General features: G+C 47.7%; 2 protein-coding genes across 6 annotated transcripts in view; one reads left to right on the forward strand and one right to left on the reverse strand.

Moving 5' to 3' along the window:
- The first annotated feature begins 2,157 nt into the window (after window positions 1–2,157).
- On the forward strand, window positions 2,158–13,891 carry WNT8B (Wnt family member 8B). The gene is made up of 6 exons (XM_071563676.1): window positions 2,158–2,216; window positions 8,165–8,198; window positions 9,145–9,283; window positions 10,641–10,766; window positions 12,792–12,934; window positions 13,334–13,891. The coding sequence occupies exons 1-6, from the start codon at window positions 2,158–2,160 to the stop codon at window positions 13,889–13,891; spliced, it is 1,059 nt and encodes a 352-aa protein (XP_071419777.1).
- Window positions 13,892–18,857: 4,966 nt separating this feature from the next.
- SEC31B (SEC31 homolog B, COPII coat complex component) overlaps window positions 18,858–22,307 on the reverse strand; it is a 35,161-nt gene continuing 31,711 nt past the window's right edge. For all 5 annotated transcript variants that reach the window (XM_071564481.1, XM_071564480.1, XM_071564479.1 and 2 more), the window contains 2 exons: window positions 21,234–21,305; window positions 18,858–20,710 (listed from right to left, as the gene is read on the reverse strand). In XM_071564481.1, the coding sequence (XP_071420582.1) occupies window positions 20,531–20,710; window positions 21,234–21,305 (252 nt within the window). In that variant the 3' untranslated portion in view covers window positions 18,858–20,530. The remainder of the gene's footprint in view (window positions 20,711–21,233; window positions 21,306–22,307) is intronic.

Raw genomic sequence — 22,307 nt, forward strand, 5'->3', positions numbered from 1 at the left:
TTCCAAAATATTGTTGTTGCCAGACCTGAGAAATGTGAAAACTCTTGTTCGAAGTCCTGACACAGGCAGTTGGAGACTTACAAGAAACAACTGGAAATTCTTCCCCTTCCTACCATCAAGAATAGATACGAGGGTGGTGGCACCCCCTGTACCCCAATAGCACTGACCCAGTGGGACTGAATCCTACAGCAGCCTCTCAGTTCCCTGGGGCAGCATCAGCCTCTACTGCTTTTCCCCATACCAAGTCCAGGACAGCCTGGGAGGGGAAGCATAGCCACCCCCACTACCTGAATTAGACCACCAAACCCATTATACTCTGCTAAAAATCACAGCATTGAATTTTTTTTCAATATAACTAATCATAAAATTAATTAAAAAAATAAAGGGTTTATTTCCCCCACCTTTTGGTTTCTGGGATTTTATTCTCTACTAGATAAATTTTCAAGCTTTTTCTCAGTATTCATAGCACATTCATTCTCAAAAAGCCCATAGCTCCAGGATCTGGGACTTTAATGAGTGTAAATACCATCAGTCTTGCTGTAACAGGACACAGCTGAGAGGCACAGCTGGCCCTGGGATCAATTGCTGGCAGCTGTATTTTCTCCTCTACTAGGTGCCCACAAACTGCCCAGTCACCCCTGGTGGGAGGGGCTGCCCTGGCTGGGTGGATAGGTCTGGGCAAGGGTAATGTTTTGCCAGTGGTGTCCTACGTGCTATGCCCAGCTAATGCCTGGCCAGGGCTCCCTGACCTGGGCACAGCTGGGTTCAGTGTGAGGTCCCCAAAGTTTATCTGAGAGCACATCTTTGTTGGGCAAGTTTTTCTCCCTGAGACTGTGTGACTCGGGAGGTACTTTTGTCCACCTGATGTGTGCCCAAGAAAAACTCAGCCTCCAGGCAGCCCTGCCTCTTGGCTCAGCCACAGGGTCTCGACCCTCTTCAAATCCTGCCTGGGTCCAGCCCTTCTGCCTGGCAGCTGCACCCCAGCTGAGATGAGTTTGACTGGTCTCAGCCCATGTTTTGGCTCATCATGTCCACAGCATAAAATCCAGTTGAGCAGTTTGGAGAAGGTCCTTCTATAGCTTTGGAACACAGTGATACAGCTGGTCACGTTGATCTAGGGCCAGTCAGAGTATCTGTGGTAGGTGGTGTGACAGTACTGGGGTGTCCCACATGGCCAGTAGGCACAGGCTGGATGCACTTCTAAGTAGCTGTAGCAGTTTTTGGGTGCTAGACTGAGGGATAAGCCCTCAATGAGAGACCATTAACCCTCCCAAACCAAAGACCACCTTCTATGGACTTCATGGGAAACCCCAATAGCAAAAAATTAAGGGGGGATCAGAAGGCTTAGTCAGAGGTCTTTCTCCTGGGGTGAGAATGGCATGATGCAAACAGGAGGTGGGAATAAAGAGCAGGTTGCCATGATAAAGCAGATGCAGGTAGAAACTGGCCCTGATCTCCCTTAAACTCCTGGAGGAGACTGAGGCAGAGACGGTGTTTAACCACCTGTGACACAGACAGCCTGAACCCAAGCCCTCATACCAGAGCACCCAGTACACCCTGGCGTCAGCAGTGTCTCTTAGACAGGAGGAGGTGACAGGACTCCAATTCCCTTTGCGGGGAATGGAGAGTCAGGATGAAATGAGCTTGACTGGTGAAGATTGAATCTAGTGATTACTTTAAGGGATTTGCTGTCTCTGTCTTTATCCCTCTCTCTCTTTTTTTTTTTGTTTTGTTTTGTTTTCCCCTTTTCCCTCCCTCTTATCCCTTTCGTGGTGCATTTGTCTTCGAGGAACCTGGGGTGTTCTTTTCATCAGTTCAATCTCTCTCTGGCACTTGAGTCCTGATTGGCTGAAGGACTTAGGGAAAAAAAAATCTTTAATTAAGTAGATAATCTCTTCTAAGGAAGTTCTGCAGCTCCATTTCACCAACCCCCTTTAGCTCTTACTTTAGGATTGGTTACCCTTTGCAGAAGTTGGGATTCAGGAGACATACGCCTCTTCATCACACCAGGACTGCTGGGTGGAAAATAACTCCATCCCTTCCCTAATTTAGTTGTGGTTTTTTTGCTTTTTTTCCTTTTCTCTGGTGGTGGTACCCAAGTTGAGGGTTTTTTTTAGGATCTTCTTTCTCCCTCTTTATTTGGATTTTACATTTCACATGGACCCTTATCTGGGCATCTTCTTCCTCACTCCCTTCTTCCAATCCTGCTGTGCCTGGTGAGTACTGAGAGCACCTCAGTCTGTGTCACAGACAGGTGCTCTTCCCAGATACCCTAAGGAAATTCCTCTTCACCTTCCTAAATGTCGCCTCTTTCCCATTTAGCTCAGTTCTGTCTTTAATGGAACCAGATATTTAACTAAGTCCTGACACACTCATTGGCAGAGAGGTTAGATCTATGACAGTCCCCCTTTTCCCCTGTGCCTCCAGCAATAACTATGGGCCAAATCCTGAGCTGGGGCAAAATAGAGGAGAGCAAATGCGGAGGACCTAGTCCCTCACTTCCAAATGGAAAGATAACCCAGAGGAAGAGCCAGGGACTTGTTTTTCCAGAGGCTCACAGCCTGTCTCTTGTCTTAATCAATCAAGTGGGGCTGCTCTCACACTCCCCAAAGAAGAAAGTCCTTGATTAAGAGCTCAGAGCCAGCAGGGGTGAATTAAATCCATAGGACTGTCACTCTGCATGAGCAGCCTGAGATCCACGCTCCTTGGCAAACACAGGGTCAGAATTACACATCTGAAATTAATGTATTAGGATTTCCTGGGGAGAAGCTTTTGGTATGGAGATACCTATGGTTTGGTTTCCAACCACCTGAGTCCTGTCAGACCAGTTCTGGTGTGCACAAACCTGCGGCCATCTCCTGTGGACCTCTTGCTCTGTCCTAAGACTGGTTTTATATTATTTTTCAGAAAAGTTCTATAAGAGTAAGCAGAAAGAGATTATACTGCATCAAGTCTTGTATCATTCCTTGCAGAGTATATCAGTCCCGTGCCCATATGGAGATGGGCTCCTTAGTATTTTTTCCTATATGATTTTTAGTAAGAACCCAAACTTTATTCTCCATTGTTGTGAAGCCCCGAGGAACCTGCAAAATGGGTTACAGACTTATCTTTAATGGCAAAGAAAGTCTTTTCCTGTTCAATGACTAAAATCCCCTGCTTTCCCCAAAGCAAATCAGGGGTATTTCCATGGATGGAGAAATCAAAATTACAGAAGGAGAAACCAAAAAGTAAGTGGGAACTAGTTCATGTTAGTCTGGGAATGAAATTTATGTTCTTTCAGAGATTTCCTACTCCCTTCATGAAAAGAATGTGCAACAATTTGTGTATATCTAAATACTATAAAGCAGCAAACTCAAGATACATCTCCCTTCTGGAACAAGGGAAATATTTATGTTTTGCAGAAAGGTTAGGCAAGAGCTCATGCTCATTTTATTGTAATTTTTCTGCTCTTCCTAAGAATGTGTCTTGTTTTCCTCAATAAAAACAGGTTTAGAATACATTAAAGAAAAAATAATCAACATTTTAAAAGACAGTTTCAAAGGAAAGAAACTTCCATGCACAAAGTAGAGTTAAATATGGAAATATGAAGAATTTTCAATCCAAAATTACATGTTTAAATTCCCTATCTGCCTTTGAGAAGTTTTTCTCTAAGAGAAAAGTACAGATCAAGATAATCCCGCTTCTCTCTGCATATTGCTTGTAGATCATGGGTTCCTGAGAGAAAGGAAAATTGCAACCTTTATTTGAAATTATCTTTTTACAGACACTGTTCCTTAACTCTTGAGGACTAAAAAAAGCAAAGTTTGTGGACACATAAAATAATTCTGCTTGAAATTTGTGCTGGTTTTCTTTATCTAATTCAACAACTTAAAACACAAGTTAATTTTTTTCCTGTGATTTAATAACGAGAATTTGGAGCGGGTTGGCAGGGAGAGACAATATAGAACAACAAAAATTATTTTATATATATATGTGGCCACTTCCCTTCTCTGAGCATGAAATTAAATTCTACCATTTAATTGACCATTCAACCGGTGTATTTCTAGATGATCAAAATGTCAGGGTTGCATTTAGGAACTAAAACCCCCCAAATAAAGATAACAGAATAGAGAGAAATGAAGAAAAAAAAAAGTAAAGCTCCAAGTATTATTGAGTTGCTGCCCAGTCTCCTATCCTGTGGGAATAATGGAACAATCTCTAATGCAGCATTTTGTTTTTAAGTGTTTTTGGTTTGTTTTGATTTTTTTGACACTTCAGCTGTGGGACTGCAGTTTGTTTCCAGCCTCCTTGGTTTTCTAATAACCTTGGGGAGTTCATACTTGAGAATGAAACTTAGATCCAAAGTGAAATTCTATCCATTTTCTGTATTTAGAGTAATGATGGTAAATATGTAAATACAATTTTCTAAAGAGCTGAACCAGCAGCACAGTAGCCTGAGTGGGTAATAAGTTATCAAATATTTTAATGGAAGATTAGATAATGCTCTTAGGGCATATTAAACTGAGGAGTGGGATGCTGTTACTGGTTAAAGTTTTAACTGAGATGGAATTATCAGAGGCTTGTTAGTATTTGATATGTGTAAAATATAATGGAACAGCTGCTTGGCAGGGCTCCTTGCTTTCAGATTCAATAAAACTATGATAGAGAACTCCTGCTATAGATATTCATTAGCTTTGAGATAATTTCCTAATATCAGATGTAATGAAAATCTCTTGCCCGAGATTTAGTTTTTACCTGGAGACTTGCAGTGAGGGACGCAGTGTAGCCCAGCCAGGGCCCTGCACAGGCTGGGAAGGGGGCTGAGGAACTCAGTGGGTCTCCCCTCTATACCTGCTGAGGTTTGAGTCTGCTCCATTTCAGTCTTTGTAACACTGTCCTGGAGTTTGAAGGTGGAAGGAAAGGGGTTTATGTATCTCAAAACTTTGTGACCTTTCTCAAAGAAAAAGAATGACTTCAAGTGTTTCTTTCTATGTGTGGGATTTTAAAATGTCACCAAAGTCATGGGAATTGGACTGGTTAACACCCGGTGAGGATGCAGCTAGCTAGTTATTTAGGATTACATTCTGCTTTCCTTTACAATGCTACGAAAATGTAGTAGAAATAAATATTTTTTTTTTAAAATCACACTACAAAGAAAACAAGAGAGATTAGGTTTTGTAGTGATTCCTGTTTGCAGCACAGAGATGATTCAAGTGGCATTGTCAATACTGCACACCTGTGAAACTTGTGGCTTCATTGCTGTCTGCCCTCACTGGAGAATATACAGAATGGAGATGCACTTTTCTTAGCTAAATCATAAGAGCAAAGACAAAGCACACAGGTTATGTCTCCATTATTAATCTTTCCTTCCCTCTCAATGATAAAAAGAATTTCAGTTATCTTCCAGCGACAGGACAGTGCCAGCTCCCTTTCTCCTGAATCCACTTGTAGCTCCAAGAGTTAAATGTTGGGGTGTCAAGTGTACCAAGTTTAAGTGAATCCTTTACTAGTCTAAGTCCTACAAACCCGCCTGGCAGCGTGCCTGCCTGTTGTCGGAGAGCTCAGGGAAAATGCCTTCTGTCTCTCCAACTGCTTAAAAATGTTTAGAATATCCTGCTGGGGAATTGCTACTGTATCATTTGCTCAGCTGCAGATGGTGAATTGGCATATTCTGAACCTGGCCTTTTTATGAACCTTGAGGTTTGTCCTGGGAGGAACAGATCCTCTGCTTCAATGCAGTCATGTCAATTGGCTTCTGCTAACTGGCTGGTTTGCTGTAACCCTTGAATTTGTGGTTTACTATCCTCCTCCTAAAGCCACCCTTGCAACTGCTCAGATGTTCCCAGTACAAGATGATGCCAGCAAGGGTTTGAGGCAAATCCCTCTTGTACACAGTGAATTTGGGTTTTCCTACACACATAGGAAGCAACATCAATGGCATGTAACTCTTGTTTTGGCCAGAAAAACAAGATAAGAGAGGACCTGCAATTTTCTAGTTCTTGCCTACACAGGGGCATTTTACCGGAGTTTTCTCACAGCTGCTACCAGGGGCTTTGATTCACACTGACACCTTCCTGAGTGTGGTCCCCACAGCAAAGCACTTAAGTACAAGGCAAAGGACAGGAGGGAAACCAGATGGAAAAATGACTTGTTCATGCTGCTATCCAGTTGCATTAGGATGGGGACCTGTGGAGCTTACACAGTCTGATTAGCCCCAGGTTCATGGCCCTGTGTGATTCAGGTCACCCGATGCTCTAATCACTCAGCTACAGATGCCGTCTCTCCAAGTCCCAGGAAATATTTAATTAGTTGTACAATGCAGAAGCAGCTTCGAAAGAAAAATTCCTCTGCAAAACAACCATCGACTTTGTGCTAAAGTTCCCATGAGGGCTGGAGTACAGACGGGTCTGAATCCCAAGCCTGGAACAAAGGGAAAGAATCTCCTGCTATTGCACAGCCCACTGTCATTTTGAATATTTCCCAAAGCAAACTTCATCAATATGAACACATTTTCACAAAAAAAAACCCAAACCAACCAACCAAAAAACCCCCCAAAATAATTAGACTTGCCCAAGTGAAACATTACAAACTCATTCTCTCAGCTCTTTCTAAACTGTAACAGCAAAGATCAACTTTCTTGTGATTTTTGTGCTCTACCTTGGATAGGATCTCCATGAGGGCAGTTCTAGCAGAGGTAAAATGGGCTCACTAATTGCAGGAGCAGTTTTCAAGGGCAGGGCAACATCCCTTCTCAATTTGTCACATGTCTAGTGTCTGGGCACCAGTCCTGCTGCCGTGTCTGTCCCTGTGTCTGTGGCAGGGCTGCAGCATGGCTGCACTTTGTCCCTCCGCTTGGAACAGAAGTGCCTGCTTCTGCCTGTGGATGCATTGCTACAGATGCTTCCACACTGTTTGTCCTAGATTTGTAGCACAAAAGGAGGGTACCTCTCTCTCCCTTACCAGGGAGACACTTGCAGCTCATTTGAAGCGGAACATCATCTCGAGTTGAAGCTGAACAGCCCAGTTTCTATCAGTGCATGCTCTATCATTTACCCAGACTACCCATTCACTGCAAAGTTTCGATCCACTCATGCTGCGCCTCTGGCCTCAGTAACCTCCCCACAGGATAACAGCACTCACCCACTTATTTCTCTGGAGTGCCAGCAGGGAAGATGCTCCAGAGACAGTGATAAGAGTTATTTTGCAAACCTGGAGAGACTGGAATTAGGTATTCGTAGGAGAGATCTCCTCTCACTTCCTTTCTGACTAGGGATATTTGGAGTTGGCTGTTGAGCCTTTTCAAAGTGTCAGTCCTTTCTGCCATGACATGGCTAAAAGCAGGATTCACCCAGCCATCCTCCAGGATCTGTATGGTGGTCACTGCACCATGTGTAGTCCTAATACTGACGAATTGTTTGCACTGACAGTCTTTCGTGCTGGAGAAAGACTCAGATCAGACAGCACTGGTTGTGCTGTGGGGATGATGTTGGAGACCAGCCACACTGTCTGACCCTTGGAAACGATCCCTCCACACCTTCAATGGGAACACCAGAAAGTTTAATTTTGGCTAGCCCCACCCATTCCAAACCCCCAGGGCTCTCTGCACAGTGTCCAGCAGGAGGGAGAGGATATGTATGCTTGTGTTCAGCCATTACCATAAGCTAACCAAGAGGAGAGTGTGGGCAGTCAGAAGTGGCACTACAGGAAAACAAGGGACTGTGATCTTGAGGGATGCAGCTGGGACACACTGCAAAGGAGCGGTGGTGTGACCTCCTGCTTCCCTCAGCACGGTCCTCCAACAGGGAGAATAATGTTGGCACATGGTCCAGCTCCTGAAGCTGGGGGAAATGCTACTCTGAGTTAAGTTGAGCAGTTTGATAAGGTGGAGAGCAAGGCTGGAGGAAGAGGAAAATATTAAAACAGCGTGGGGATTCATACAAAGGACAGTTAAGCAGAGGAAAGCAAAAGGAGGGAGCAGTGAGGGGAGCAGGCTTTAGACGAAGGAGATGGCACCTTCCTGTCTCTCAGGGAGCAGTAAGGGGAGATGAGGGGGAAAGAATAAAGGTGCCTGCAGCCAGGAGACAGGCAGACTGGGGAGGAGTGCGAGAAGAGTTCTGGGATGCTTGGCATTCCCCAGACCCCTCCACCATCACCCCTCCCTGCTGACACTGTCTCTGTCTTCCAGGTCAGTGAATAATTTCCTGATGACGGGCCCCAAGGTAAGAGAAATCCTTTTGATCTCTGTCCCTGATTCCACTAAACCCAAGGAGGGAGGGAGAAGGGCAGCTCCTCCTTCCCCCTACACCCAGCCTTGGCCAAAGCTTGCCTCAACCCCAGGTTTCCAGCATCAAGGCAGAAAAGGACTAAGAAAGATCTGCTATGAACTGCAATTCCTTGGGCTGCATCAACCTCAAACAATACTGACCTGGTGTTCTTTTAAGCTGGTTAGGGCCAGATTCTGGAGATTTGCTTATTGGCACCAGCTGAGTCTCTCACCTGTTATGTATTGTGTCCTGATGATCAGGTTGGCATCAGGACCCACACAGATCTGGCTGGAGAGTACTTTCTGTAGGCCTTGTAAAACATACTCCCTCAAGGAGCACAACTAGAATTGACAGGACCTTGTTCAGTACTTTTGACCCCCCTCATCCTTGCTCTCCTCTTTCAGAGGCTTTTTTTCCTAACCAGGACCAGTTGTAAAATTTACCCTGGTTTTGTTCTGGCTATTACCCAGGAACACTTCCAGGTTCATCTAGTTTTTTCTACAGCTCTCAATGCACTGGTGGAGCAACCTTGCCCCAAAGCACTGGCTGTCCCGCTGGGGCTGCAGTGAAGAAGGAGGCCGGCTGAGGCACCTGGAGCTTCCTGATCTCTGAGCAGAAGGCTCTGCCTCTTCTAATGCTGGAGAGATAAGGGGTTCCCCATGGCGGAGGCTGGCTGGCACATCTCCCAATATGGCTAACAGCCAGGAGCTCAGCCTTCTTTCCCTGAATGGCTCAGGCTCCAACCCAGCACAGCAGGAAATACCTTTGCTGCTGATGGTAGTGAGCTTCACTTCCTGGGGAAGCCAAGCCTGGGAGACCTCAGCTCCATGTCTTGTCTCTGTAAGATGACATGCAGGTTATTTTCAGATGAAAATACACATCATCCCTGTCCTGCTCCTAGGCCTACCTCATCTACTCCAGCAGCGTGGCAGCCGGGGCGCAGAGCGGCATCGAGGAGTGCAAGTTCCAGTTTGCCTGGGACCGCTGGAACTGCCCTGAGAGGGCACTGCAGCTCTCCAGCCATGGTGGGCTGCGCAGCGGTAAGGAAAGCATTGGATTCCACTACTGGGACCCCCTTGCTACAGGTTAGAGCCCATGGTCCCCTCCTCTCTTCCCAAGTGCCTCCTTTTCTTCCCCATCCCCACCTGGGATGTTCCTCTCCCAGGAATCCCCCAGAGGGATCATTCCAGGAGACCCCTTCACCCATCAGCTCCCAGACACACTGGGATCTAGCTTCAACACAGGGCAGCCTTGCAATGCCAGCATCACCTCCAGAGCTGCTGACCCCCAGCTTGCACAGGACCAACATCACACAACTGCCTTCGCACAAGGATGCAGCACCCTGACCTGTGCATGGGCTGCTGGACACACCATGCCTAGATGGTTTACCAGGGTATCCCAGTGAGGGTAAGAACCAGCACGGGCTGGTGGTGTGGCAAGCTGAGGGATATGGCTAAAGGGAGCAGGAAAGAGTTCATCAGTGGTTGTGCTCTGGCCAAGAAGCAGCAGAAAAGTCTTCCTACAGCTTCCAGACGTCAGAGTCACTCTGGGCAGAAATCTAGCATCCTTGACCTGGGCTGCTCCAGGGCATGGGGCTGTGGTCATTGTCACTGTATCCCATTCCTTAACCAGGAAATATTTCAGTGCCTATCTGGCCCTCTAGACCCACATATGATGCTGGGGTGAGCTCATACCTGCCCTGTAAAGGCAGAACTGGGGTGTGGAGGACAGCCTCAGGCCTCTGGTGGGATTGGCAGTAGACAAGGGACCAGGACCCCTGGCAGAAGTGGACAGAGGTTTCAAAGTGGGCCTTGAGGAGAGAATTCCAGCTCAAGTCCCTCTCTGGGAGCAGGTGCAGCTTCCTGAATCATTCTTGTCAAGGCTATCTGCTCAGATCCACACCTTGCTGCTATTAAACAAAAGCCAAAGGCTCAGTGAAGTCAGCTGATGATCCGCACATCGATCCTGGTAGGTAGGTATGGTCACTGCTCAGAGCCCTTCCAAGCAGAAGGTAAGGCTTAAGGGTGCTGTGGGGAAAGAGCTCTTTGATCCTTGGAGAGGGCCCCTTCCCTCTGGGAAGTGTTAGTAAGAAGTGGGGGATATTTGGCTGTCTGTGCTATGTCACACCACTGCTGAGCTCCCAAAGGTCAGCCACGTGCTATCTCATCTACACCCTTTGAAATGGCATGTGTCAGTCTGGATCAAATTTGGGAGCTTCTGTCTTCGTGCAGTTCAAGCCCAAACTAAGCTAATCTTAGGGCCTCCTCTTCACCCCACAAAACCCTCCCCACTGCGGATCTTCCTATGCAGGCTCCTGCATGGCAGGAGTAATTTCTAACAGTGGTCTTGTCGTGAAATCTTTAGCACATCTGTTTTCTTTGTATTCCCACTTGACAGCAAACCGAGAAACTGCCTTTGTCCATGCCATCAGTTCTGCAGGTGTCATGTACACGCTGACTCGGAACTGCAGCCTGGGGGATTTTGACAACTGTGGCTGTGATGACTCCCGCAATGGACAGCTGGGTAAGGAGAGACGAGCTGCCACTCCTCACTCATGTCCCAGGCAGCTGGAGAAGCATTTCTCTCCTCCACTGAGGCCTGCAGAAACAGCTCCCCTTCCTGGTCCATGCACCTGAAAATAATGCCCAGAGCTGAGCTTTGCCTGGTTCAAACCAAAGTAACTCTGAGGAAGCTGGAAGCAAGGAAACCAAAGCAGCTATATTGTAGATAATGGAGGCACCTCCAGTTTACACCAGCTGAGGCCAAGCCCTTGATGCTTTCCTTACTTTCTAAATGAGCAGGAAAGTAGAAAGGGTTGGAGTTTCCCTGGTTCAAATCAAGAAGAACTCTATTCAAGCTGCTGGAGACAATGACAGTACCATATAGGCAGAGGAGTGGATCTGATGCCTTGCATCTAAATTGCAGGTCCTATTAGAGCAGTGCTGATTAGGGACCTCAGGGTTCCCGCAGTCTGCAGGACCAGGGTGGCCCCAGAGCAGAATAACCAGGAGGGAAAGCAGGGTGGCATTCATAAACCTCTTCACCATTTGTCAGTGTGGCAGGCACATAAAAGCACATGAGAGTTCATGCCAGAGTGGTACCCAGGCTCTCAGCCACTGCACACCCCAGGGTGTGGAACCCCAGGCTGCACTGCACCAGCTCCCTGCTCAGCTTTCACAGAAGATAAATAACATTTAGTTTTTTTGTTTAGAATAGAAAGAGGTCAATTTTCAAATTATCAAAATCTTTTAAAGGCCATGCCCTGCTCAGCCACACTGGGCAGTCAGTATATGTCAATTTATGACAAATTCTTCTGGAGTGTCCAGTATTTAATAATTCACTTTACTGGCTAATAGTTTTGAAAGCAGCCACTGCTGCTTATGAGTCCAAAGTTTGGGAATGCCTGTCTCTAGAAGAGAAAGACTTTTGGTCAATGACACACCAAATTTTATCTTCTCTGGAAAACCAAGTTCATCATGCTACATTTCTTTCCCCCCAAACATATAGTGTTTTTCATGAAAATTTTCCATTGTGAACTTAAAACCTTGTAAGGCATAGGAAACTTTGTGGCTTGACCAAAACGGTGTGATTCAATTCATTCATTGCACTGAATCAAAGCTGGTGAAAAGTTTCCATTCTCCCTTCAGTCCCAGCTCTTCATTTGGACTTCATCATCCTCCTCCCATGACACACTCCTGACTTTCCCTGCGAGAGAGGATGCCCTGGGGAAGTCTGGGCAAGTCCAGCCTTTCAAGAGAGGCACAAGGCCATTAAACCACAACTCCTAAGATGTACTGCCAAGACCTGTTAGGGGTTCAAATCTTCATAAATACTTTGGCATTTTCCTCTAGGAGTAAAAGAAGCAAACTGTGTGACATTTTCCCAGTCAGCCAAACTAAGTTATCAAGGTCCCACACAGTTAGAAAAAGTACCCTCCATATATTTTTGTACAGTTTCACAGTTCTGTAATGACTCCTTTGTTTCTTTATGGTAACTGGGAAATCAGATCCTTCTAAGATGCCAAACATCATCCTAGAACTCTGGATGTGCCAACAGGAGGGCTTTCTCGATACATGTGTGCCAGGCTTAGGTTATTTCAGATGAAGGGGAATCTGTTCCCTCTAACCAGATGCCTTCACCAGTTTGCTAATCCAAGTTAGCAAGATACTGTCCCTATGAGTCAGACCTAACCAGCTCATGTCAGGGTTTGAGAGAAGGTGATTGAAGACCCAAAGGCTTATCTGTATGGCTGCTAATGCATGATAATTGACTATTTCTAAATCCTGCTCTATAGAAAGCCTGAAAATCTCCGCATGTGTTGTACAGGACATACCGCTTTGCTGTCTGCCTGAGCTACATACTATTCAGGCTTCAGCAGAATTGTGATGAGCTCAAGGGGAGGGAAGGAATCTGGGAGTATCTGAGGTTAAAGGCTGGATTTGCCTCACAGCCTCCATTCCCTCCCATCACTTCTGACACCCCAGAGCCAAAAGCCAGGCAGGCAAGGGGCTGGTTCTCTGACAGCACACATCTCATCTACTCTCTTAGGGGGGCAAGGCTGGCTGTGGGGAGGCTGCAGCGATAACGTGGGCTTTGGGGAAGCCATTTCCAAGCAGTTTGTGGATGCCCTGGAGACTGGACAAGATGCCAGAGCTGCTATGAACCTGCATAACAACGAGGCGGGTAGAAAGGTGAGCCTCTCTCTTCCTCCAGACCTGACAATGCATACCAGATTGGCTCTGACCATTCACCTCGAAGAATCACAATTTGCTGTGGCTAAAAACACAAGTCCAGAAGAAGCAACTTCTAGGGAGGGGGATTGCAGCAGTACAATGTGATGCATGGTGTTTGCTCTAAGGTAGCAATGCTTCTGTTATCACAGTGCTAATGGTTTCCTGCAGTCCTCCTGCTCCCAGTTCCAGGAGGGGAGTACTGTGGAGAAGCAAATCTGTGAGCTTCAGAACTATGGCATAGGGAGGTTGATAGCAAACTCCTCCACAGGCCTGGAGCCATGTTTCTGCATGCACTGCAGTATAGAAATGACCCCTCTGGGCTTTTTCTTGAATCCTCTCTTTCTCCTCATCCTGTAGGCTGTGAAAGGGACCATGAAGCGGACTTGCAAATGCCATGGTGTATCAGGGAGCTGCACCACCCAGACTTGCTGGCTGCAGTTGCCTGAGTTTCGGGAGGTGGGAACTTACCTCAAGGAGAGGTATCACAAAGCCCTGAAGGTGGACTTGCTGCAGGGGGCAGGGAACAGTGCTGCCAGCCGGGGTGCCATTGCTGAGACCTTCAGCTCCATCTCCAAGAAGGAACTGGTCCATTTAGAAGACTCTCCTGACTACTGCCTGGAGAACAAGACACTGGGGCTGCTGGGCACGGAGGGCAGGGAGTGCCTGAAGAGGGGCAAGGCACTCAGTAAGTGGGAGAAACGGAGCTGCCGGCGGCTGTGTGGGGACTGCGGGCTGGCAGTGGAAGAGAGGCGAGCTGAGATGGTGTCCAGCTGCAACTGCAAGTTCCACTGGTGTTGCGCCGTGCGGTGTGAGCAGTGCCGCAAAAGGGTCACCAAGTACTTCTGTGTCCGCAAGGAGAAGCGGGAGCGGAGTGGAGGTGGTGGGGCCAGCCGCAAGCTCAAGAGAAAGCTCTGACTTGCGTCCATAGTCCTGTCAGCCCCTCTCCTCTCCTGCCCTCCCCAGCAGCCCCCAGCACCATTTCCATTTGGCACAGTTTTGTCTCATTCCCACTGCTGCCTCCCTGGGGCTTGGGCAAAGCAAAAGAGCATTGTATGAGTCCCAGGTCTTGACCATACAGGGCATTAGTGCAGTGGGTGGAGACTTCTGGGGAGACATTCGAGTGTTCAAAAAACAAGGTGAGGTTTGGTCCCTTCAACTCAGTCACTCTATCCAATGTTTCTATCTGGGTTTGCCTCTGAAGACACTAAAGGTCTTGGTGGCTTCTGTGTTTTTGAGCTTGTCTGTTCCCCAAACAAGCACCTGCTTTGGGCTTTTGAATGAGATCAAGTTAGTGAAGCACAAGGAAACTGAGATGGCACCAACAGAGTTGGGCAACTCAGAGCAGTAATCCCTAAATGAAAAGAGATGTTTAGTACCCTAAAAAAATAGAGGCACTAAAATAAAGTTGTTATTGCCTAAGCTTTACACTATGAGGGAACAGAAAAGGCATGCAACTCCTTCCTGCAGCAAGCCAGCCTCCAGGAGGCCCACAGAGTCACTTGCCCTCCTTTGACAGCTTTGCTAAGCTCTTTTGCTAAGCTCTACTTGGCATTTGAAATGGCAGCAGCAAGACTGAAGCTGCTGCTTGACCTGGCTATTAAAGAGCTGCCCAAAAAAAGGTGCCCCATGACTTGGGTTTTCCATGCTTTTTTTTCTGTGTCTTCCAAGCCTTCAGGTCTGGTCTTCATTTTCACTCCACCATTCCTGCCAAAGCGCCTGACTGATGCCATAAAGATGCCCTCACACTTACTTCTCCGGTCCCTTTTTCCTCCTGAATCTCTCCCAGAGAGGAGCTGCCAGCTGATCCCATTCCCCACCTCCTGGTGTACTTACCAAGCACTCTTACCCTGTCAGCTAACTAACTAAATAGTCTGAGAAAATAAGGTCAGTTACTATTTAATGGTGGTGTAAATAGGAAAGTGAAGCACTTTGAAGTTTAATTTATTGCACAGTTACTGTGATATATACGTAAGTTTTTCCTCTACTGCTTATTGTATATATTCTATAGGCTAAGCAAGCAGCAAGATTTGGTTGATGCATCTCTGTTCCCTTGCTGTGGTTGGGGTAGGGAGGTAAGAAGCTGCCAGCTGCAGGACCTGGGGAAGCTCACTGCACCATCACAGCAATCTTCCCCAGGGCTGTTTTGTTATTGTCTACCTTGCTGTTTCAAGCATCCTTTAGCCAGATGAGAAGCCAGAAGAACTATGTTACTGGCCATTAGACCTGTCTTGTAGCCAATATTTGTAAACTAATAGCCAATGCAATAAATCAGTAGCTAAGTGCTTGCAAAATGCTGTTGTGTCTAAGTAGCTGGGTGTTCTTTCATCTCATTGCACCTGTGGATGTTTGTTGTTCAGTCCTGGAGATTAAAATCCATCTGGTTACCCATCTGTTGAGCCCAGGAAGACCTGGCCAGTTCCCTCCATGCAGCACAACCTGAGCTTCTACCAGGAGGGGAAAGGGTGTGCTCTCTCCTCCAGCTTGCCTGAGGATGAATCCAACTGTAATGCAGCTGTCACGAGGAAATGGAATGGGAGGGGGGGAAGGCAGGGGCCCTGTTGCCCACTTCATAGCTGATATATTAGAGACACTCAGCAGTCCGCATGTGTCCCTTTGTTATCAAAGAGATCCCTCGATCCTAGGACTGCTTCATAGGGAGTGGGAATTTGGACCTAGGGCAATCCAGGGTCTCACTAGAGCCAGAGCATTCAAATCAAGCAAGAATCTGGCCCTTCAAAAACTGCAAGAAACAATCTTGGCCCATTCTCAGGGAAAACTCAAACACTTCCACTTCACACACAAACCACCAGCTGTTTCCACAGTTCTTACTAATAAAATGACCCTGTCCTAGGTCTCTCTTGCCTCTCCGTCAGCAGTTCCTCCTGTGGTGGGAATGCATCCTTGGGCAGGAGCAAAGAGGTGGCAAGAGCCTCTTGCCCAGTGGGGAAAGCCCCACCACGGGCTGGCTTGAGGACCATGGCAAGGCAGGAAGGACAACTACTATCCTCTTTTCCTTCAGCGTCCCCTCCATCCTCGCTCCGCCCCACTCCACCCCGTTCTACAGCTTTCTGGAAACATGAAAATATGTGGGAGCCGCGTCCCTTTTCCTCCCGTTCCCACCCGGTCCTGCTGCCACACACAGTTGCCGTGTGAGGGCCGTGGCACAGCGCAGGATGTGCCGCTGGGCACAGCGAGGGCTGTGGGTGCAGGGTACACGCGGGGCACCGCAAGTGAGAGCCCCATCGCCCCACGCTGCTTCCGCCGGGGACAGCGGCGGCACCGCAGCTGCAAAATGTGCTGACCTCAGCAGCGGGTCCCCCCTCCCGGCGCAGGGAGCCCCCAGCGGTAAAGGTCCCGCTGGCATTGTGGGCAGGATTGGATGCTTCCATGTATTCATTTCGGTTTAATGAAGGCGCATTCCTCAGAGGAGAAATATTTACATTCAGCTTCCCAGGTGGTCACCTTCGCCCAGATGACACACAAACAGGCAGCCCCCCGCTCCCTTTTCCAATCCAAACCTCTTTAGAGGGCTCGGGAGGAGGGGAGAGAGGGGAGGGGGGTGCTGGGGGAGCAGAATAGAGAAGGGAACAAAATGCTAATAAATCAGCCAGCCAGCCCTTTTCCCCTCCCCTCTGTGGAGTCAATGGAAAGTGTCATTTCACATGCTAATCCCCCTCCGATCTCTTTACAACACCTTTTCCGAAAAGTGTTTGGGAAAAGTCCTTGTGGCCCGTTTACAGCTCCCCGCCGCTTCAGATTCCTTCTTGTCTAAGGCCGCGGCCCCCGTGTGGGTCTCTCCCTCCAGCAGGGCTCCTTACAAAAAAAATCTCAACAAAGACTTTGGAGTTCATCAGCCTCCCACTGAAATTCACAGCTGCTGAACAAACTAATCCCCTCTCTTGGCCTTTCTTCCTTTCAATGGGTTCTTGGCTTCAAAGACACTTTGGGAAAGGACTTTGTGGGGACTCACACTGCTCCCTCAATAGAAGTTAGTGCAAGCATTATCTTCAGAGCAAGTGGCTTTACAAACAAATACTGCCTAACAATCCTTGCCCCTTCAGCTCCCCCAAACACACACAAGCCTAGCCTGCAGACATGATGTTATCTGCGACAGGATTAGAGAGCTGTTTTCTGTACCCAGCGATCCTTTCCTGCTGACCCCCACACACCTCCCCCAAATTCTTTATCAACACAAAGACCTTCTCACCCAACTGGAAATGCTTTCTCTAGTGCTGGGGGGCTGCGATGCCATGTGACCACACGACAAGGGGCAATACAGAGGGTCTGCTGCCCATAGACCAGAAGCTGTTACCAGCCAGCAGCCAGTGCTATAAACGGAGGTGCAGCTTCCAGCGGGGTTTGAAGGGTAACATATTACACCAGGAACACAGACGCAGGGCTTCTGCCACAAGCTGCTCCAACAGTTTCAAGTGGATTACCTCACTTTCCCCCGCCTGTTTTCCCAAGAACTTCAGGGATGGTGCTTGTAGGGGGAAACATGAGCAAAACTGAGCAACAAGTGGGAGAAAGGGGCAGGTGGGAAGGACTTGCAGCAAAGCTAGGATAAACAGCCAGTCTCTGCAGAAGTCCTGGGGAGCAGGAGCCATGCATGCCGGAGTGAACTAAAGTCAAATGCATCTGAGAGGTACATGGAATATCTGTCCTTGTTTCTCAGTAGTAAAAATTGCCTGAGTTAGAGAGCAAGGGGCTGGACTGCACAGGGTACTCTTAACTGGAACCAGAAAGGCAGAATCTAAGAAATGCCAGGCTTGTTAAGTGATCTCAGAAACCTGGGATTTCACTTCTAGACTTATTATGGAAATGTATGTCACCTACCTGCATTATGACCCCTTCTGATGCAGCACAAGTGTAGCCTTTGAAAATCAGCTTGCATCTCCCTGGTGGGGGACAGCTGTTGGGCCAGGCTGTTTGCTAACTGCTCCCAGACCAGGCTGCAAAAGCTCTCCAAGACTCCGTCCCACTTGGTGTTTGCCTCTGCCAGCAGCAGAACTACAAAAGGCTGGTTTTCCTTGAATGCTCTGTCCCTAACACTTCAGAACTCTCATACATCCTGGTCCTTTCCCAGCAACAGCCCTTCAAATCTTCATCATCCAGTCTTTCTGAGCCTGTTTCCTCCCAAGTCCTCCAACCTCAGGCCAAGTAATACAATCCTGTATACAGACTGTGCTGACTGACAGCAGACCTGTATATATATACTAGCTGGCTGACAGAAAAAAAATATTGAAATTACATCACAATTTCTTTTCAGAAGCTAGTTTGAGTCTCCCTGACTTGATCTCAGTACTGATTTTTCACTTCAGCCTTCTTACCTCCTTAAAAGCTTAAATGAAATCAGCCAACAGATTTGTAAGTTATTAACTAATGGTAAGAACTGACAATTCAATGGTATCAATTTCCACACAGGTCCAATACTTATCCTAGTTTAAGCTGCATAGCTTCAGTGGTGTAACATTTATTTCCAATGGGAGAGGACTTCATTAAGGGCTCCCTGTTTATTTACTGACATACTTCCACCTTGATGTCAAAGTGCAAAATCCTCAATCACTGCTGGGATTCCCCAAGAGAACCTCAGCCAGTCTGGGAACCTTCTTGTATCTGATACAGATGAACAGTCACAATTGAGGCAAGTGATCTCAAGAAGATCAGTTTTCTGACCCTGCAGCCTTAGGGTAATGTAAGACCTGAGGTCTCACCACAGCAGGATGGATGCTGCCCACATCAGCAAAGCCCAGAATCTGGTTTGGCCCACAAAGTTCTCAACTGCCCCCTTACCAAAGCTGAGAACTCAGCTCTCAGCGGGTGGCTATGCAGACTGCAGAAGTCCCTTGCAGCCAGAGGTGACAAGTCTATGAAAAAAGCATCACAAAACACCGCTTTTATTTCACTGTTCTGTAATCTCTCAGTGCATCAAACCGCAGCAATAGAAACAACACAGCAGCAACAAGGAGGCACTTTGACCTGGAAAGGAGAATGAGATGCATCCTCTTCCTCCTTTCTCTGATTCTCCTCCCTCTTAAGTTTCAAGGTAGAGTAGGTTGATTTGTGTACTGAGCCACAGGCCCATGATAGCATTACCACTCAAGCAGCAAGCAGAGGAAGCAGGGGCTGGCTGCATCCAAATGTTGGGAAGAAGCCTTGCTCCCAGCTAGGGCTCAACAATTATGCTGCCTGGTTAGTAAGAAGGAGGTTGAGAGAGAGAAAGGCAAGAAGGGAGGAAGAGAGGGAAATATACACACACAGAAATGTGCCCTGAAAGCCCATCTGTGTTCCCAGACTTCTTCCCCAGGATAGATACACTTCATTCATCTATTTTAACCCAGAGGAAATGCCACAGTGATGAAGTCTCAGCACAATCCGTATCTTCAAGTTCTGACAGCATCGCCTCCTGCAGCATATTCCTACCACCACAGTGCCAACGGGTCTTTGAGAACCACCTTTGCATGTATCTGTTACTGTAGGCAGAGTGAATGAACCACACCTGGAGCAATGAGGTGTCTCTCTGGGCTCAAGTCTGGGCTGGTCAGGGTAGCTCAAGAGAAATCTTTATTAATCCCTGCTGCTCTTAGAGGCCCTAAGCCATTTGAAAAGCCTGAAGTAGGAAGCCTTTAGATAACACCAGTGGCTAAGAGTCCAGCTGTGCTAACCTAAAAGAAGTGAAAAAGTCCAGGAACCAGAGAGGGCAGCTTTTAACCCCCAAACAGGATATGACTGGTTCTGGGGAGAAGCGTGCAGAGCAGTCCAACCTGCCAACATTCCTGAATGGGAGAGTCCAAGAAATTGAAAGGGGGAATCCCCCCTGGGCCTGAAACATAATGGGTTTGAGCCTGCAGCTTAGGAGGGAAAAGATATAAAGGAGGGCAGACAGTGAGTAAACAGGAGACTTGACTATTAAAAAGAGAGGGCTGGGTGAAGAGAGAACCAAAGCTGGACCAGAGCAGACTAGTAGTTAACTCTAGTTGTAGCAGGATATGGGTGCTGTGGAAGGGTGAGTCAAGGATGAGAATGAAGAGAAAGAAGGAACCAGGAGAGATCCTTGCTGCAGGCCCAACAGAGTGGAAACACTCCAGCTTAGGTCCCAGGAGAGCCGAGCTATCACTCAGGCAGGTTTACACTGTGCCAGGGAACAGAGCCCAAGGCTCTTCTGTGGTGGTGGTGCTGCAAGTGCCAGCCCTGTTTGTCTTCTGAAAAAAAAGCAATGTCAGCCTGGGAGGGGATGAGTTTCCCCTTTGTGCCAGGGATAGGAAAGAAGGATCTCTGTGCAACCAGGAGAGCCTGAAAGTGAGATTCCTCCATTGGAAAGTGGCCTCAGGCTAGTAAGAAAGAAGAGAGAGAAAGAACAGACTCCAGGAGTTGCAGGCACCAGTGGGCTGTCTGGATAGTGGATGCAGCCAGGCATGCTGGCCTAGCACAGTTCCAGGCACTGGCACAGACCTATTTCTCCAGAGTCAGAAGTAGAGTCCACAACCTGCAGCATGTCAACAGGTGAGGCCGTCCACCAGCTCTTGGTGTGCACTCTTCCAGCTGCTTCACACTTTACACATTCAGCTTGCCTGCAATGGTCATGAGGACTTTCAGGATGGGCATAAAACCAGACACCTCACTGAAACTGCTGCTGCTCACAAGCTGGGTGTGAACCAGAAGACCTTGTGGGTAGTTCTTAGTCTCAATGCACTGGGCAATTTCATGGAGACCCATGAGGATAGTTGGAGAAAGCTGTGGAGAGGGAGCAGAAATGAGTCAGCATGTTCAGCAATTGTAATACAAGTCTCTCTCCCTCCACACCCTTCCCTACTGTTCTCCACTTCATCAAACAGCACCTACACAGTCAAGCACTGGCAGGAATGATAGTCTGCTTCTTCCCTTGGTTTCCCAGACTACAATAACTGCCAGCTGGCATAAGCAATTGGCATCAGCAGCTTCAGAGTTTTCTAAGCCAGAGGTTACACTGCCTTCACATTTAACTACACCCAATTGCACCTTTCCATCTGGACTGTCTATGTGCTACCCTTCTTGCGAGGTAAAAGCACCCTGCAAATACCTCCCCAGTTTTTCCTTACACTATGTCTGGGACAAAGTCAAGGAAGAAGATATAGAGGGATGGCTGGATTCATGGTCCTTACAAGGCCCTAGAGAACACAGGCTGGTTACACTGGTACAGACACTAAGACCCACAATCCAGAGCAAAGGTGGGATCAGGAACTCAGCTGGACCACTAGGAATGGTGGTGTGTACTTACCGCCTGCTCACGGAGTTTTTCATACAAACACTCCAACCGTTGCAATGCATCCTCCAGCTTCCTTCGGGTTTTCTGAAGTGAAACAGGTATTGCTAGCTCTGCCAGAGCTTCAAAGCCACCTCTCCAGAACCAAGGTATCCTCACTCAGTCCCCCCCTCCTCTGTTCTTTTCACAGCACCTTACAATTCAGCAGCATCTCAGCCTCTGGCAGCCAGGGACTGTGATACAAGCCAGCCAATGTCCCCTCTGCATATGTACATGCAAATATATATACATACATTCTCAGCCCAGGACAGGAAGCTGGATTGCCCCTTTTCCTAACTCCCATGTGCTTGCAGACCACAGGATAGAGTACTTCCAAAGTGTGAGAATTATCCACTAGCTGACCCATGGGGCAATCAGACAGCCTCACCCTGACTGACCAAAGAAACAGCTTCTTCCTGGTCTCTTTAAGGAAAAAAGAGAGTATCCTTCCCACTCTAGGTAATCACCAAGGAGAGGGCCTGAGTACTGGAGTTCTGGTGGGACTGACCTCACAAAGCCCACCTTGAATAATCCACTCACAGGTAAATTATTCCATGGATAGAAATGCCTGGCTCTGCACAGTGCTGGAACTGGCCTGGCAGCCAGAGGAGTTCAGGTGCATTTCACTCCTGTACCAATCCAGCCATTCAACTGCTCCCAAAGTCAAGTGCTTAAGCCCAAATCAATAGACCTTTCTGTCCATAGAGGGAAACTTTAGATTATCTCCCAGAAATTGCTACACTGCACTCTCAGAAAGCACAGAGCAAAGCTGCTTAAGATGCTGCTCAGATTGCCTGACTATGGGGGAGCAGTGTGGGCTCAGTGCTCATCCCAACACCTATCAAGCAGAAGTATTCTGGAAGGCTTCATGGTCCCCCCAAGCTCTGCAAAGACTTGGCAACCTAACATGATGTGCAAACACTGCTCCTCTGCTTCCAGACAGTCTGGCATGATACATTCATGCCATGTGACGTGTATGCCAACAACCTTCCAAGAACCAGAGTGGAGAAACTACTCAGACACAAAAATTGTTTGGCTTTCTCTTCCAGC

Source organism: Pithys albifrons, chromosome 9 (genome assembly GCF_047495875.1).
Source record: "Pithys albifrons albifrons isolate INPA30051 chromosome 9, PitAlb_v1, whole genome shotgun sequence".
NCBI lineage: Eukaryota > Metazoa > Chordata > Aves > Passeriformes > Thamnophilidae > Pithys > Pithys albifrons.

Bases quoted from the DNA above. Each gene is read 5' to 3' on its own strand.
- WNT8B (XM_071563676.1), top strand. From the start codon at position 2,158: ATGGACCCTTATCTGGGCATCTTCTTCCTCACTCCCTTCTTCCAATCC. The intron at 8,199-9,144 runs GTAAGAGAAATC...TCCTGCTCCTAG, and splicing joins TCCTGATGACGGGCCCCAAG to GCCTACCTCATCTACTCCAG. The intron at 12,935-13,333 runs GTGAGCCTCTCT...CTCATCCTGTAG, and splicing joins ACAACGAGGCGGGTAGAAAG to GCTGTGAAAGGGACCATGAA.